Source organism: Delphinapterus leucas, chromosome 1 (genome assembly GCF_059928025.1).
Source record: "Delphinapterus leucas isolate spDelLeu-1000000601 "Yukka" chromosome 1, BTC_Dleu_Yukka2, whole genome shotgun sequence".
NCBI classification, from domain to species: domain Eukaryota; kingdom Metazoa; phylum Chordata; class Mammalia; order Artiodactyla; family Monodontidae; genus Delphinapterus; species Delphinapterus leucas.
In genome coordinates this window covers 173,654,581-173,669,162 of record NC_143129.1, presented here as the reverse complement: position 1 = coordinate 173,669,162, position 14,582 = coordinate 173,654,581, and the positions used below count along the sequence as shown (strand labels likewise).

The 14,582-nt window shown below is 37.6% G+C and overlaps 1 protein-coding gene across 4 annotated transcripts in view; it reads left to right on the top strand.

The window, feature by feature from the left end:
• Nucleotides 1–14,582, top strand: part of CDC42 (cell division cycle 42) — a 46,174-nt gene that overhangs the window by 19,946 nt on the left and 11,646 nt on the right. For all 4 annotated transcript variants that reach the window (XM_089899437.1, XM_022551714.3, XM_089899430.1 and 1 more), the window contains exons 2-3: nucleotides 6,911–7,065; nucleotides 9,500–9,572. In XM_089899437.1, coding sequence (XP_089755563.1) covers nucleotides 6,961–7,065; nucleotides 9,500–9,572 — 178 coding nt within the window. In that variant the 5' untranslated portion in view covers nucleotides 6,911–6,960. The remainder of the gene's footprint in view (nucleotides 1–6,910; nucleotides 7,066–9,499; nucleotides 9,573–14,582) is intronic.

The window sequence follows — 14,582 nt, the reverse complement described above, 5'->3', positions numbered from 1 at the left end:
TGCTCTTTGTGCCTTGTGCCTAGAATGAACTGTGGGGCATGGGAAGATAGGGCATCTGTAGCTGGGAGCGTTTTCCCTTCCCCACATACAAATCCTTTTCCTCAGGGATTGCATTGTTTGGTGGAGTTTAGTTGGCATCCAGCCAATAATAATATGATACTAAGAGTTCCATAGCCTCTTTAAATCCAGAGCTCAAGAACCCCAGAAAACTAAAGGGGCTTTAGTTTTGAGATTCTCAAAGGGTAATTTGGACCTCCAAAGCATTTAAGAATGTAGGAGATAACGGTTTTGGTGTGGCTGTCAGGAGGAGTGATAGGTATTGGGAAGGAGTATGGAAGATCCACCTTATTTCACAATTTTATCTTCCTTATGATTGGCAGAATCATTTTTTATGCCTTAAGTTGCTCAACACCAACCAATTCCAAGCTCTGGTACAAATGAACTTCATTATTAAAAGAAATAGTGCTTAGTTATTGGTGCAGAATAACTTTTCTAGCCACTCTGGATAGCAGAATGGTACATTGGTACTACATAGCCTCTTTGCTGTTATGGTGATTTGACGTTGTTTAAATAGGAAGTTAACATAAGGAATTACAAATATGTCTGGCTTAGTTTCCTCCATGTTGTTGAAGCTGGCATTGTATATATTACAAGAACAAAGTCTCTCCCCTGGCCCCCTACTCCCTCCCCATCTGTGGGTCATCTGGTGACCTTTCAGTACATGAAATTATTAATAATACATGTCAAATGCTTTGCAGAATAATCCTAATTAAATTGGAACTTGACTCTGAAATGACCACCTTTGTAGTGATAGCTCTAAATTTGACTACATTTGTAGTAAAGACAATGAGTATTATAAAAGTGCCTTTACTCATTTAAGAGTAGGTGCAAACATTTACTAAGCATTTACCAGAGGCCAGGCACTGTTTTGAATTCCTTACATATATTATCTTATTCGATCAACTTACCCTATGAGAAAAGTATTACTATTTTCATTTTTGAGATAAGGGAGAACTGAGCAGTTATACAGCTTGCCTAAGGTCACATAGCTAGAGTGGTAGAGCCAGTCTGACTCCTGAACCAGTGCTCTTAACTGGGGATCCACAACCAGTTTCTGATAGATTGCTGAACTGTCGGTTGAGGAAGCATAAGAAATGGAAGATTTGTGGGTATATAGATAGAAAGGGGAAGAGTGAACTCTTATCTTAAAAATTCTCTCTTCTCGCTTCCCTTCTCCCCAATAAGATTGAGTGGTTGTCTGCAGGGTGAAGAAATAGGAAATGAACTTAACCCCTGTTTCTTGCTTCTTCTTCTGCCTTCCTCTTCCCAGTCTGGCAACTGTCATAGGTATATACTTGCCACTCCATTTTTAGTGAACATATTTGTTTTGATTAATGTCACTTCTTAGGAGAAAGTAGTATAGTATAGAATTTTGGAGCAGAGCCTTGACAGACTGTTTGGGTTTAAATTCCAGTTCTGCCATTTACGGGCTCAGTAATCTTGGTCTGGTTGCTTAACTTCGCTGAGCCCTACTTTTCTTACCTGTGAAATGGGGACAGTATAGTACATATCTCAGAGTTGAGAGGACGAAATGTATGAATATGTTTAGAACAGTATGTGGCATATAGTAAGCGCTATATAAGTATTGCCACTGGCACTATTATTTGAGAACACTTGGGTTGAACCAGTTTTTTTTTTTTTTTTTTTTGCGGTGCGCGGGCCTCTCACTGTTGTGGCCTCTCCTGTTGCGGAGCACAGGCTCTGGACGCGCAGGCTCAGCGGCCATGGCTCACGGGCCTAGCTGCTCCGCGGAATGTGGGATCTTCCTGGACCGGGGCACGAACCCGTGTCCCCTGCATCGGCAGGCGGACTCTCAACCACTGTGCCACCAGGGAAGCCCTGAACCAGTTTTAAAGCACCTCTGAAGTATCTTGGTTCGTGATCTCTCAGTATACAACATGAGTTTTTCATTACTAAATATGTAAAGTGCCTGGTTGATACAGATAACTCACAGTGATAATTTGGATTCTGCTTTTAAGAAACTCACTTCTAGGTGATCTAAATGTCAGTAGTGTTTATTTTAGCTTAGATTCTTTTGTTACTGGTATTTTTTGTCTTGTTATCATTTAGGGCAGTGGTTCTCAAACTTCACTGTGCATTAGAATTTCATAGGAAGTGTTGCGCTCTGATCTATTAGATTTGGGGTGAGGGCCCAGGAATCTGAATTGTTAACAAACTCATTTCAGGTAATTCTGACTCTGGTTGTCCGAAGTGATAGTTTTGGAATTGCTGATCTAGAGGCTGAATTCAAGCCTAACAGGAAAAAGTGATTATAAAAAATATTATCAATAACAATGTGAACATTAATAAACAGAAACCTCATTTAAGATGGAGTCAGAAAAAAAAAAAGAAAAAAAAAAAAAGATGGAGTCAGGTGACCAGAAGGGGGAGCTCTCACACCCTACCACTAGACTTTAGTTGTAGACCTGAGAAGTACCTTTGTATCTCCAATAGGGAGAAGGTAAAATAACTGGCTGTTTTATTGTTTTAGGTTAACAACTGTCACATTTTCAGTAGTTTGCATGTAGGCAGTGATAATTAATAAACTAAAAAAGCATTTAATTTGGTGTTTAAAGATAGTGATAGGGTCTATTCCAATACCTAAATTATATTGTTAACACCTGTTAAGTAGCTTGGTTTTAGGGACTGCTCTGTAAATACAGGGAAATGCAGGAAATACAGCAAAAAATCATACGGGAGTCTTCAGGTGAAGAAAAAATATTTGGGTGGATTTCTTGTTTTTTGTGTCATTAGCTAAATAGCAGCAAATATATTCAGTTCATTTTAGCCTATGTTTTTGGTGCACCTGCTTTGTGCAAAGTGTGAGAAGTTTTGATTGGGTAATAGTCCACCAAAGAGAGAAGAAAGTGCAGTGCAAGTTTTGATCCTCTGGACGAAAATAGGTATGGTGGGATTGACTTAACTGGCACAGTTGGTAGAGGAATTCATGTATATTGAGTATGTGCTAGGAGCCAAGTCCTTTTATATTACTTAGTCTTTATAACTTTGCAAGGTGTTGGTGTAAATTATAATTAGTTCTGTTTTACAAATGAGAAAATTGAGGCAAAAAGAGATTAAGAAACTTGCGTAGGTCACTAGTAAGTGCTGAGCAGAGGTTAAAACCCAGGGTTTTCCTGACTTCAGGGTTAGGAAAATTATTATTGTTATGTATTTAGTTTCTGTATTTCGGAAATTCTTCCCAGCTTTACTAAGCAGGACATGCAAGAAGGGCCTGATTGGCTTGGGGGCTGTTTCTCCTGCTCAGAAAAGATCCAGACTTCTAAAAGTTCTCAAAGTAGTAATGTTAGTGATCTTGCCAAACTGTTTGCGGACCACATTTCTCTCACAAGAGTTCTAGTCACCCATTATCTTTCATTGGAAAAGCTTAAAGATCTTCCTCAGAAAGTTTGGCATTTAGTCGTAGTGATTTTGCTCTTAAGAATGCAGAGAGATTTTGGGGCTTCCTTGGCGGTCCAGTGGTTAAGACTTTGCCTTCCAATGCAAGGGGTGCAGGTTCGATCCCTGGTCAGGGAGCTAAGATCCCACATGCCTCATGATCAAAAAAACAAAACATAAAACAGAACAATATTGTGACATTCAATACAGCTTGTGATAGTTGTGACTTAACCATGCGGCAGTCGTATTCATGTCTTTAATTATGGAAACTTTTTGTTTTCAATTTCTTCTTCCTTATTTCCTAGAGAATTTTAATGAAACTTTCAGGAAATGGTAGCTCTTCCTTCACTAGAAGTTTCAAGTTTATAAATGGCCTGATGATTTTGTATTTGCTAGGTAGTATGGGTTACAAGTCTTAAAAGTGAATACCATAGGTAGACTGAAGATAAGGATCTTCATATTTAGGGATGACAATTGATTTTAACCACAGTTAAAATTTAATAATAGCATTTATTTTAGGTGTTTTTAAGACAAAGTCTCAAAAGTGGTCAAGTTTACTGTAAAGTTACTTGATAAATCCAAATATTATTATAATTTTATTGATTCTAAGACTTTTTCTCTTACGTTTAACTCCTCTAAATTTAGGATGTATTTTAAAAATTGTTGTCTTCTTAGCATCCGTGAAATATAGTAATTAGGATTCAGTTCTGCTGCTGTAACAGAGAAGTCCAAAATAATAGGGGCTTAATGAAAGAGAAGTTTCTTTCTCATGTAAAAGCCTTGGAAGGCAATACAGGGCTGGCCCTTCCTATTGTGTTACTCATCCTTAGCATGTAATTTCTGTCTTCTGGTTCAGTGTGACTGCTTCAGCTTCCATTATCATGTCTGCATTCCAGTCTAAAGGCCGGGATAGGAGAAACTATTCCCCTTGTTTTTAAGGCTAGTCTTGAAAATTGCATCCATCGCTTCCATTCCCATTTGCCAGAACTTGGTCACATCTAGCTGCAAAAGAATTTAGGAAATGTAGTCTTTACTAAGAGCCATATGCTTCAGTAAAATTCTGTTACTAAAGAAGAGAGGAAGAATTGGAAGACTGCTAGCAGTGTCTGCCACAGTGATCAAACCTTACTTTCTGTCCAGTGCTTATGATTAAACTCTTTGTAAAAAAAATTGCCCCATAATAATGGTCATGAGAAATAGAAGATACAGGAACTGAACTTGAAACTGATTTTTAGGCACCTGGAAAATATTCTGTAGGATGATCAGAACTCTCTCTGCTTAACCTTTCTTTTCTTTACTCTGAATTGGAAAGAAATTTTACAGAAGACCTTGTTTTTTAGCAGAATGTTATCCTGTTTTTCAGAGGTGGACTGAGGAACCATGAGAAGACAGCTATTCCTGTTTTCTCTTCTTTTATTATTAAGTAAAAGACATTCTTCTAGAATAATTCTCTAGAATTAATTTAGTGCTTGGTTTAGTGTGATTATTTTGATAGGTAATTTGATTTTGTTTAGGGATTAAGATCCTTAACCTAGTATGAGTACTTCTCTAGTGCATTACAGGGAAAATGTAGTCAAGATGGTTTTGATGAGGAACAGGAGAATGTATATTTCCTGTAGGTTACTCACTTGTATATACAGAGATTTTTTTTCTTTTTTTTTTGAAATTAATTAATTAATTTATTTTTGGCTGCGTTGGGTCTTTGTTGCTGCATGTGGGCTTTCTCTAGTTGTGGCGAGCGGGGGCTACTCTTCGTTGCGGTGCGCAGGCTTCTCATTGTGGTGGCTTCTCTTGTTGCGGAGCATGGGCTCTAGGCGTGCGGGGCTTCAGTAGTTGTGGCACATGGGCTTAGTAGTTGTGGCTTGTGGGCTCTAGAGTGCAGGCTCAGTAGTTGTGGCGCATGGCCTTAGTTGCTCCGCTGCATGTAGGATCTTCCCGGACCAGGGCTTGAACCTGTGTCCTCTGCATTGACAGGCGGATTCTTAACCACTGTTCCACCAAGGAAGCCCTGATACAGAGATGTTAACAGACTTGTAAGTCATGATTAAGAGTTGTGCAGGTTACTATACGAGCATATAGGCCTGGCATCCAATCCACAGTTAGATGGTTCTGTGACATTTTTATGTTTAATAAGGTGGCAGCTTTAGCTAACAAGAAATTGTAATCCCTACAGAATTATAATTGAAAAAGGATTTTATCTTAAAATATAGGTATAGAGGGTGTGGTGTTTCTTCTTTATTCTTCCAGAAAAACTGTTATAATTTTTCATTGACTCTTAAGATGTCATATATCCCAGTTTCGTAGATGTCAAAATGTGGGGGAAAATGGCTGGTAACAAGGGTTAGGAACCTTCGGTAAAGATATGTTCTGATTTTAGAAATGTTTAAGTGTAAAAACAAGCATTCAGAATTGAAATGTAATAAATCCTTGGCGCATTTGTAATCAATAGCTTCTTAGAATGGAGGACTACAGTAAGAGAAGCTGAAGTAATTGTATCTGTTTGTAAGTTAGAATGCTTTAGAGTGATCTGAATTTTTCATTATAAAAATCTAGGATTTGACCTCTTCATGCCATGAATATTGAATTAGTAGCTAGGCAACTTGGCGCTAAAAGAGCAACTGAGACCAGGGATCACCCTGATCGTTGTCCTGTCCCTCATGTTGCTCATCTATTACAGACGGGAGGTGGTGGTGCTCTGCTGCTTATTGGTTATAGCCTGAGTAACTATAGCTCTAAGATTGGGTAAATGGACCATTCTTTGAAGCAGTGGTCTTTGTATTGCAGTCTAGTACACATACATGTGTGGGCATGTACAACTGAAGGAAAAGTTGCACAAATTAACTTGACACACTACGTGGGATTCATTTTCAAATAGCCTCTTCTCTTGCATTATAAAAAGACATGCTGCTCTTTATGCTACTTTTGATTTTTTAAAAAACCCTTATGTCGAAAACAACCGGGCTTCCCTGGTGGCGCAGTGGTTGAGAATCTGCCTGCCAATGCAGGGGACACGGGTTCGAGCCCTGGTCTGGGAAGATCCCACATGCCGCGGAGCATCTAGGCCCGTGAGCCACAACTACTGAGCCTGTGCGTCTGGAGCCTGTGCTCCGCAACAAGAGACGCCGTGATAGTGAGAGGCCCGCACACCGTGATGAAGAGTGGCCCCCACTTGCCCCAACTGGAGAAAGCCCTCACACAGAAACGAAGACCCAACACAGCCAAAAATAAATAAATAAATTAAAAAAAGAAAAAAGAAAACAGCCAAGGATCAGAAACTTAGAAAATTGACTCTTATTTGCAAGTCACTATTTCTCTTTTTAGGTTCTTTTAGCCCTAGTAGTTGGGTTGCTGTTTCTGTTATTGCTCTGAATGAGAGAGCCTGTTGCTAATTGAAGGAAAAAAACACATGTATAAGTACAAATAATTAACAGAAATATCTTTAATCCTTTTGTAGGTCATCATCAAATTTGAAATATTTAAAGTGGATACAAAACTGTTTCAGCAATGCAGACGATTAAGTGCGTTGTTGTGGGTGATGGTGCCGTTGGTAAAACATGTCTCCTGATATCCTACACAACAAACAAATTTCCTTCTGAGTATGTACCGACTGTAAGTATAAAGCTTCCATCTATTAGTGAAATATATTATAATTTGATATCCTTTTGAAAACTTTATGTACTGAAATTTTTCTGTTGTCTGCCTTTGTTTCCTGTTTTTAAAGATCTTGACTTCTCATGGGTAAATTATATACACTTTAAAATTAAACAGCTGAAAAATCAGTGGAAAGTCAGAAGGGGTGATACAAGGGTTTGCAAGAAGTGCTGGGAGGCAAAACTCCAATAGACAAGATTCTAAAGCGTGGTGGTCTCAGTTTGGAGAAGTATGCCCTACATTTTGGAAAGAGGTGATTTTTTTTGATATCTTGGCCAATGATTAATCAGTGCTTGGAGGTCTTCTGGGATGATTTTGGGGGTCTTGTAACTTCAGGGAAAGTAGTATGTGTCTCCACTTATTCTCCTTAGGGAATAGAAGGAAAGCTTATGGAGCTGTTGTCCTAGCAGTAATGGAGCTCCAGACTGGTTTTTAGAGGCACAGAAGACCTGTTTTTCTTATGAGTACATCAACAGAAGAAGCCTTTGGGGATTCTCTCCCACAAATGCTTTTTATCGGCTCCTTGGAAGAGTAGAGGGAAAATGGGAATAACAAAGATACTGAAGTGAGAGAGAGAGAGAGAGAGAGAGACAGTTATTTAGAGTAACACTCATTGTGAATGTGTTTGGGGATCCAGTGTTTGTCCCAGGTTGGTTGACCAATCCAGTGGTGTAATTATATTAAACATAGATGTCTATTCTGTGGTGAGAGAGGAGCTAGGGTTGGCCTGGCCTGGCAATAACCACCTCTGTGAAGTGAGCTCTTTTAGGGGTGGGTTATGAAGCACCTATGTATGATTAATATGGAACTAGTATTGTTTGGAAGTAAAAAGGAAGAAAATGTATCATTACTTTAGGTTAATCTTCAGAGATGAGAGCATTTTTGAGAGGGTGACAGATTAAAGGCTTGGTAATTATGTTTAATTGTAATTGAAAGTCTATAATGTCCCAGGGCATATAAAGTGATTGAGGTAGGCCCAGGCTATTGGAAGAAAAATTAGGTTTCTTTGAGGGGGAGAAATCATATTTTTAAATACGAAATCGTATTTTTGAGTTGGCCCATTTGGGGACATTCGTAAGTGAAAGAAGTTCTGAGGTTGAAAGGGACTTTTAGGGGACTTTTAGAGCTACATCGATTTTGTGGATCTTGAGTGAGGGCAACTGTCAGATTATTTGTGTTTCAGTCTCCATTTAAAGTTGTTTTCTTGTAAACATGGTTTCTGAGTCTAGGCTTTCTATTTAAGGAGGGCTTATGGGTGTTTTATGTATGTGTTTGTATGTGGATCTCTGGAAAAGGGTTAGGTATGACTTAAGAAAATAACCTGAATGGTTTGAGAGCTTAACCACATTCTTTACACTTCCTTGTTCTTGTTATCAGGAACTGACTTTCCCTTAACTACCACCTCCCCCAAAGCCCTTGCTTCCAATCCACTCTTGCTTACATTTAAACAAACTCCCAACGACCCACTAAAACATGAACCAGAAAATTAGTGTTAAACAGAGCTGATCTTAAAATGTAACATCCTTCTCCTGGTTGCAAAGCCTTACTTTTCAATTGTAAATTAATTCAGAGGAGTCCATGAATTAGTGTTGGGTCTTTTTTCATTTAGCACTGTTAGCTCCCATTTTCACAAATAACTTAGTACAACCAATATTAGTATATACTAAGTTTGTTAATGGGTTTTACAGTCTGTTTACAAATAGTATACCCTATTCACTATCCTTAAGTGTACATAAACACACCCCCCCCACCTATATACTATCCTTAAGTATACCCAATTCAAAGAAGATATCTTAGGTCATGTGATTTGTACCCAATAACGTGAGTTTTATTCATGAAGTCCCAACAAATAATCTGCCAGCCGTTTCTTAGACACTTTCCTTGAGTACCTTGAAGGAACCTACATTTCTCTCTAATGGGAATGTTTGCAACAAGGCTGCTCCTGTCTTCAACCCTGAAAGGAAAAAGATTATCATGGATCTAGGAGATTTTAATACTAGATTAAAAGGAAATGGTCTATGAAGAAATAATTTCTTAGAAATCAGGTTGAAAATTGAGGTAAACTTTAAACTACTGTCTCAGAAGTTTCAGACTTGAATAGGATCATCTTGTATAGTCAGGGGACTCTGCTCCTGTGACACCTCTAAGCCTTCTGTGGGTTTTTATCCAAGCTGCTGGGGTAGAGCAGACATCCCAGAATACATCTCCTGCCACTTTTTTCAAGAACTATTAGGTCATGCAAGGGCTTAGTTGGCAAGGTTGGTCATATAAGAAAGATGGACTAAGAGATGGTTGAGTCTTGGGAAAGAAACATTGTCTTAGCTTAAGAGTTGTCCTGTCCTGTTTTGACCATCCCCTTGCACACTAACAATGTCATATTTTTATGTTTTAGGTTTTTGACAACTATGCAGTCACAGTTATGATTGGTGGAGAGCCTTATACTCTTGGACTTTTTGATACTGCAGGTGAAAACTTGATGTCTTTTACAATGTTTTGGTCTGTAACTATAACACTTGGTGCTTGTCTTATTTTGGACATTTGGGAAACTAGAATATTAGCAAACCATTTGCCTTTTGTTAATAGCAGGATTGAATATTATGATGGTCGATGCTTGACCGAGAAGCAGTCCCAGACCTGGAATAGCAAATAGGCATTTGGGGTACCCTGGATGGATGGTGTGGAAGGAGATAAAATAGGATGAGAGCAGAGTACCTTAGACAGGCTGTACTATCACTCTGATATTTGAAGACTTACTTAATATATGTGTCTGCATATTATATGTACAGATAGCTTCTTATATTATACTATAGCTTGTTATTTTATACTACATTTGAAAATATTTTGAGGGCAAACCAATAATCTAGCTCACAGTATTGACATTTATGGTCAACTTTTCAGATTTAAGGAACAGATTTCTTTCTTCCTTAAGTATTCCCAATTTCTCAGTGTTTTTTCCTTGTTTTAACAGTAGCTGCACATCTTCATTTCTGACTTTTCTCTGTTGTTTCTGTTGTCATCAGCTCAGTTAGGCAAAGGAAAAATTCAGAAAGGTATCCTTTTGGTATGTAGGAATCCTAACTTTTTCACTTTTTATGAGTTACCCTCTCACTGTCTGTCAGCTGACATATTGCTCTTATGGAGTGTATCATACTGCCCACTTTAAGGAACTGTCTAGATTCAATTGGGAGGGTGAAATGGAGAGACAATAGTAAACAGTTAAGTTTAGAGACCAGTGGCTTTCTTTATTTTTTTTGATAAAGTTATTTATTTTTATTTTGGGCTGCGTTGGATCTTCATTGCTGCGCGTGGGCTTTCTCTAGTTGTGGCGAGCAAAGGCTACTCATTGCGGTGGCTTCTCTTGTTGTGGAGCATGGGCTCTAGGCATGCGGGCTCAGTAGTTGCGGCACACGGGCTTAGTTGCTCTGCGGCATGTGGGATCTTCCCGGGCCAGGGCTCGAACCTGTGTCCCCTGCATTGGCAGGTGGATTCTTAACCACTGTGCCACCAGGGAAGCCCCAGAGATCAGTGGCTTTCTAATGGTGTTTTAGGCCTTTAAAGTTTTTATGAATTAAAAATTAGGGGTAATGGTATATTAGAGGAAACTTGGAAGATAGACAAAATGAGATAATGACCTACATTTCGTGGTAGGTGAGGGATTTTTTTGTGTTTCTGTGTGCCCTTGGAGGCAATCTGTATACAGAGAGAAGACAATTTATGGCTACTTGGGGTTGAAAATGAATTTAAAATTTTATTTTCAAATTTCAAAGCTTATTTTTATAAACCTTTATGGTTTAATCAGTGTTTAATTTTTTAGCTTTATTGAAGTATAATACAATAGAATTCACTCATTCTAAGTGTTCAGTTTGATTATTTTTGCTGACCATATAGTTGTGTAACCTCCACCATAATCAATATACATCATCCTAAAGAGTTTCCTTTTGCCCTTTATAGTCAGTCCCTTCCCTTGACCTGGCCCTAGGCAACCACATATCTGCTTTCTGTCACTATGATTTTGCTTTTCTAGAATTTCATATCAGTGGAACCATAGAGTCTGTAGCCTTTTGTGTTTTACTTCTTTCACTTAGCATAATTTGTTTGAGATTTGTCTGTGTTATGTGTATCAGTAGTTTGTTTCTTTTTATTGTTGAGTTGTATTCCAGTCTATGAATATAGCACAGTTTGTTTTATCCATTTACGAGTTGCTGGTTGTTTGGGTTCTAATTTTAAGCTATGATGGATAATGGTGCTATGAACATTTGTATGCAGGTCTTTGTATAGTCTTAGGTTGGGAGTGGGTAAGCCTTTAAGTTTAGTTGCACACTTATTAAATCTTTTATTAAAACAGTCAGTTTTGACAGATTGTTCTCAAGGTGGCCTAGGGTCCTTTGATTAACATTGGTTTATTTAACTTGGATTGGTCAGACTTTAATCCCAGTCAGCCTCATTTACAACTGTTAAATTTCTTCTAGCACTTTAGATTGCATTTATAAACTTAATGTATTTACTTTTCTGTTTTGAGCAATTCAGTTTGCTTGACCTGACAAGTGAAACATTTCCAAGTTTTTACATATGTAACTTTAATAAACCTGATAATTTACGATTTTCTGTATTTGTTTTAATTTATCTTAAACAGTATTATTTACAACTTTCATAAAATTCTTAACATTTTCAACAAAAAAACCTCAAGATCAGTTACTCAATTACACAGTTTAAATTGGAATCAGAAAACTAATCTATCATGTTCTTTAACATGGTGATAGTTTTTTAAAAAATAAATTTATTTATTTATTTATTTATGGCTGCGTTGGGTCTTCGTTGCTGCGTGCAGGCTCTCTCTAGTTGCGGCGAGTGGGGGCTACTCTTCGTTGCTGTGCGCGGGCTTCTCATTGCAGTGGCTTCTCTTATTGTGGAGTATGGGCTCTGGGCAAGCAGGCTTCAGTAGTTGTGGCACGCAGGCTCAGTAGTTGTGGCTCATGGGCTCTAGAGCACAGGCTCAGTAGTTGTGGCGCATGGCCTTAGTTGCTCCGCGACATGTGGAATCTTCCTGGACCAGGGCTCAAACCCATGTCCCTTGCATTGACAGGCGGATTCTTAACCATTGTGCCACCAGCAAAGTCCCATGGTGATTGTTTTAAATATTATAGACGCTGAGTGTTAAATAAGAATAGGTTATTCTTAAATGTAACTGAAAATTAACAATAATAATGTTGATTTATTTCATCTCTATATTAGATTCTGAATCTTTCTAGGGGTTAAAGGCCATTTACTAAGGAAATTATTTTACTATACCAGGCAAATTGGGGAGTTTTCACCTCAACTGGTTAAGGTCACTATAAGCCAGAGATCTTTTTTGACAGGCACTGGAGACCTGGGACTGTAGGCATCCAGATTGAGTCTCCTATCTTTGACATACCTACAAGGAGACTCTGTGTCTTTCTCCAAAGGCCTTAATCTCAGAGTCCTGGTTCGAGTCATGCCATTAACTCAATTTTCTTTCTGCTAAAGCTTTCATCCCCACTGAGATAGCCTCTGACTTTCTTTAACTCTTTGGTTACTTTTAACCTGTTGATTGTGTTATTTTATTTTGAATTCTTTAATTTATTCTTTTCTAAAACCTTTTTAAAATTGAAGTATAATTAATTTACAATGTTGTGTTAATATCAGGTGTACTGCAAAGTGATTCAGTTTTTTATATATATATATATATATGTTTTTCTTTTTCAGATTCTTTTCCATTATAGGTTATTACAAGATATTGAATATAGTCATTTTGAATTCTTTTTATACTATTCCTGTCTTTGGCTGAAACTCTTATAGATATATTAAAATAATATCGCTTAAGACCAGAGATAGGACTCTCCCTCTGTTTCATAGCTTTATTTCTGCCCCTGTGGTCACAACACCAAATTCTGTTTTTTTTTTTTTAATATTTTTAAATTTATTTGGCTGCGCTGGGCCTTAGTTGTGACTCGCGGGGTCTTTTTAGTTGAGGCATGCGAACTCTTAGTTGCAGCACGTGGGATCTAGTTCCCTGACCAGGGATCAAACCCGGGCCCCCTGCATTGGGAGCACAGTCTTAGCCTCTGGACCACCAGGGAAGTCCCCCAAATTCTTGTTTAATGAGTTTCCACAGTTATTTATTTATTTTTTTCATATGTTTTACTATTGTGTATATAGTTCTATACTTAAATTTTTTCACAATATGTTTATCATAGGCTCTTTTTCATATTGAATAATTCCAATTCCACCACCAATTCCTTTCTATGTCAAAATTAAAAATATTATTCTTTATTATAGAGATTACAGGTTTTGCTTATTACAGGAAAATCAAAATATAGATAAGCTAAAGGAGAAAATGAAAAAGCATCTATATCCAGAGACAATCACATCTTAGCATATGTCCTAAACAGAGCTCTTCCTATACATTCATTGTATTTATGCATAGGAAAAAAAAGGATATTCTTCTCTCTGTACCTGACTTTATCTCTTAAAAGAAAAGCATGGTGATACCTCTCAGTGTTGTACTTGTGTGTCATAGTCTTCATGGTTCCACAGTAGTCCGTTGTGTGGCAGTTCACACCACAATTTGTTTAACTTCTTTTGTTAATATAGGGGTCTGTTTGCAGTTTTCTTTCATATTATGATCTTTACTACAGAAACATTTTAGTATTTGGACACACATTCTTTTTTGTCACTTTTTGTCTTGATTTAACTTCAGGCTTACAGAAAAGTTGCTAATACAAAGAACTCCTTACCAGATTCACCAATTCTTAACCTTTGTGACATTCTCCAGCTCTATATGCATATTGCTTTTATTTCTACGCCATTTGAGAGTTAGGTTGCATACATCATGCCCTTTTGTTCCTTAATGCTTCACTGTATATTTCTTAAGAGCAAGGATATTCTCTTATAGTGCACTTACCAAATTTAGGAAATTTGACATTATATATAACATTTTAAACTTTAACCTGTAGTCAACTCTCTAATTTTGTCAATTGTCCTAATATTGTCCCTTAGAGCACTTTTTCTTGTATAGGTTCTGACCTAGGATCACACATTGCATGTAGTTGTCACTCTCTTTGGTTAGTATCCTTTAGTATGGAACCTCAGCCTTTTATGGTATTGGCATTTTTTTAAGGAAACAGGCCACTTATTTTACAGAATGTTTCTCAGTTTGAGGTTGTCCATTTCCTCATGAGTAGATTCAGGATATTGCATATTTGGTTAGAATACCAGATCAGTAATGTTACGTCCATCTCAGGGTATCACCTTTTGGTAAAAGTAATTTTGATCACTTGATTAAGGTGTTGTCCAGTTTTCCTACTATATGTTTAGAATTTAGAATTTTTCCTTTTATAATTAATAATTAATTTGTGAGGAGATATATTAAAATGGTGTAAATATTCTGTTGTCATTAAATAGCACCCCCTCTAGATTTAATAACCATTGACAATTCTTGCCTGAATCAATTTTTC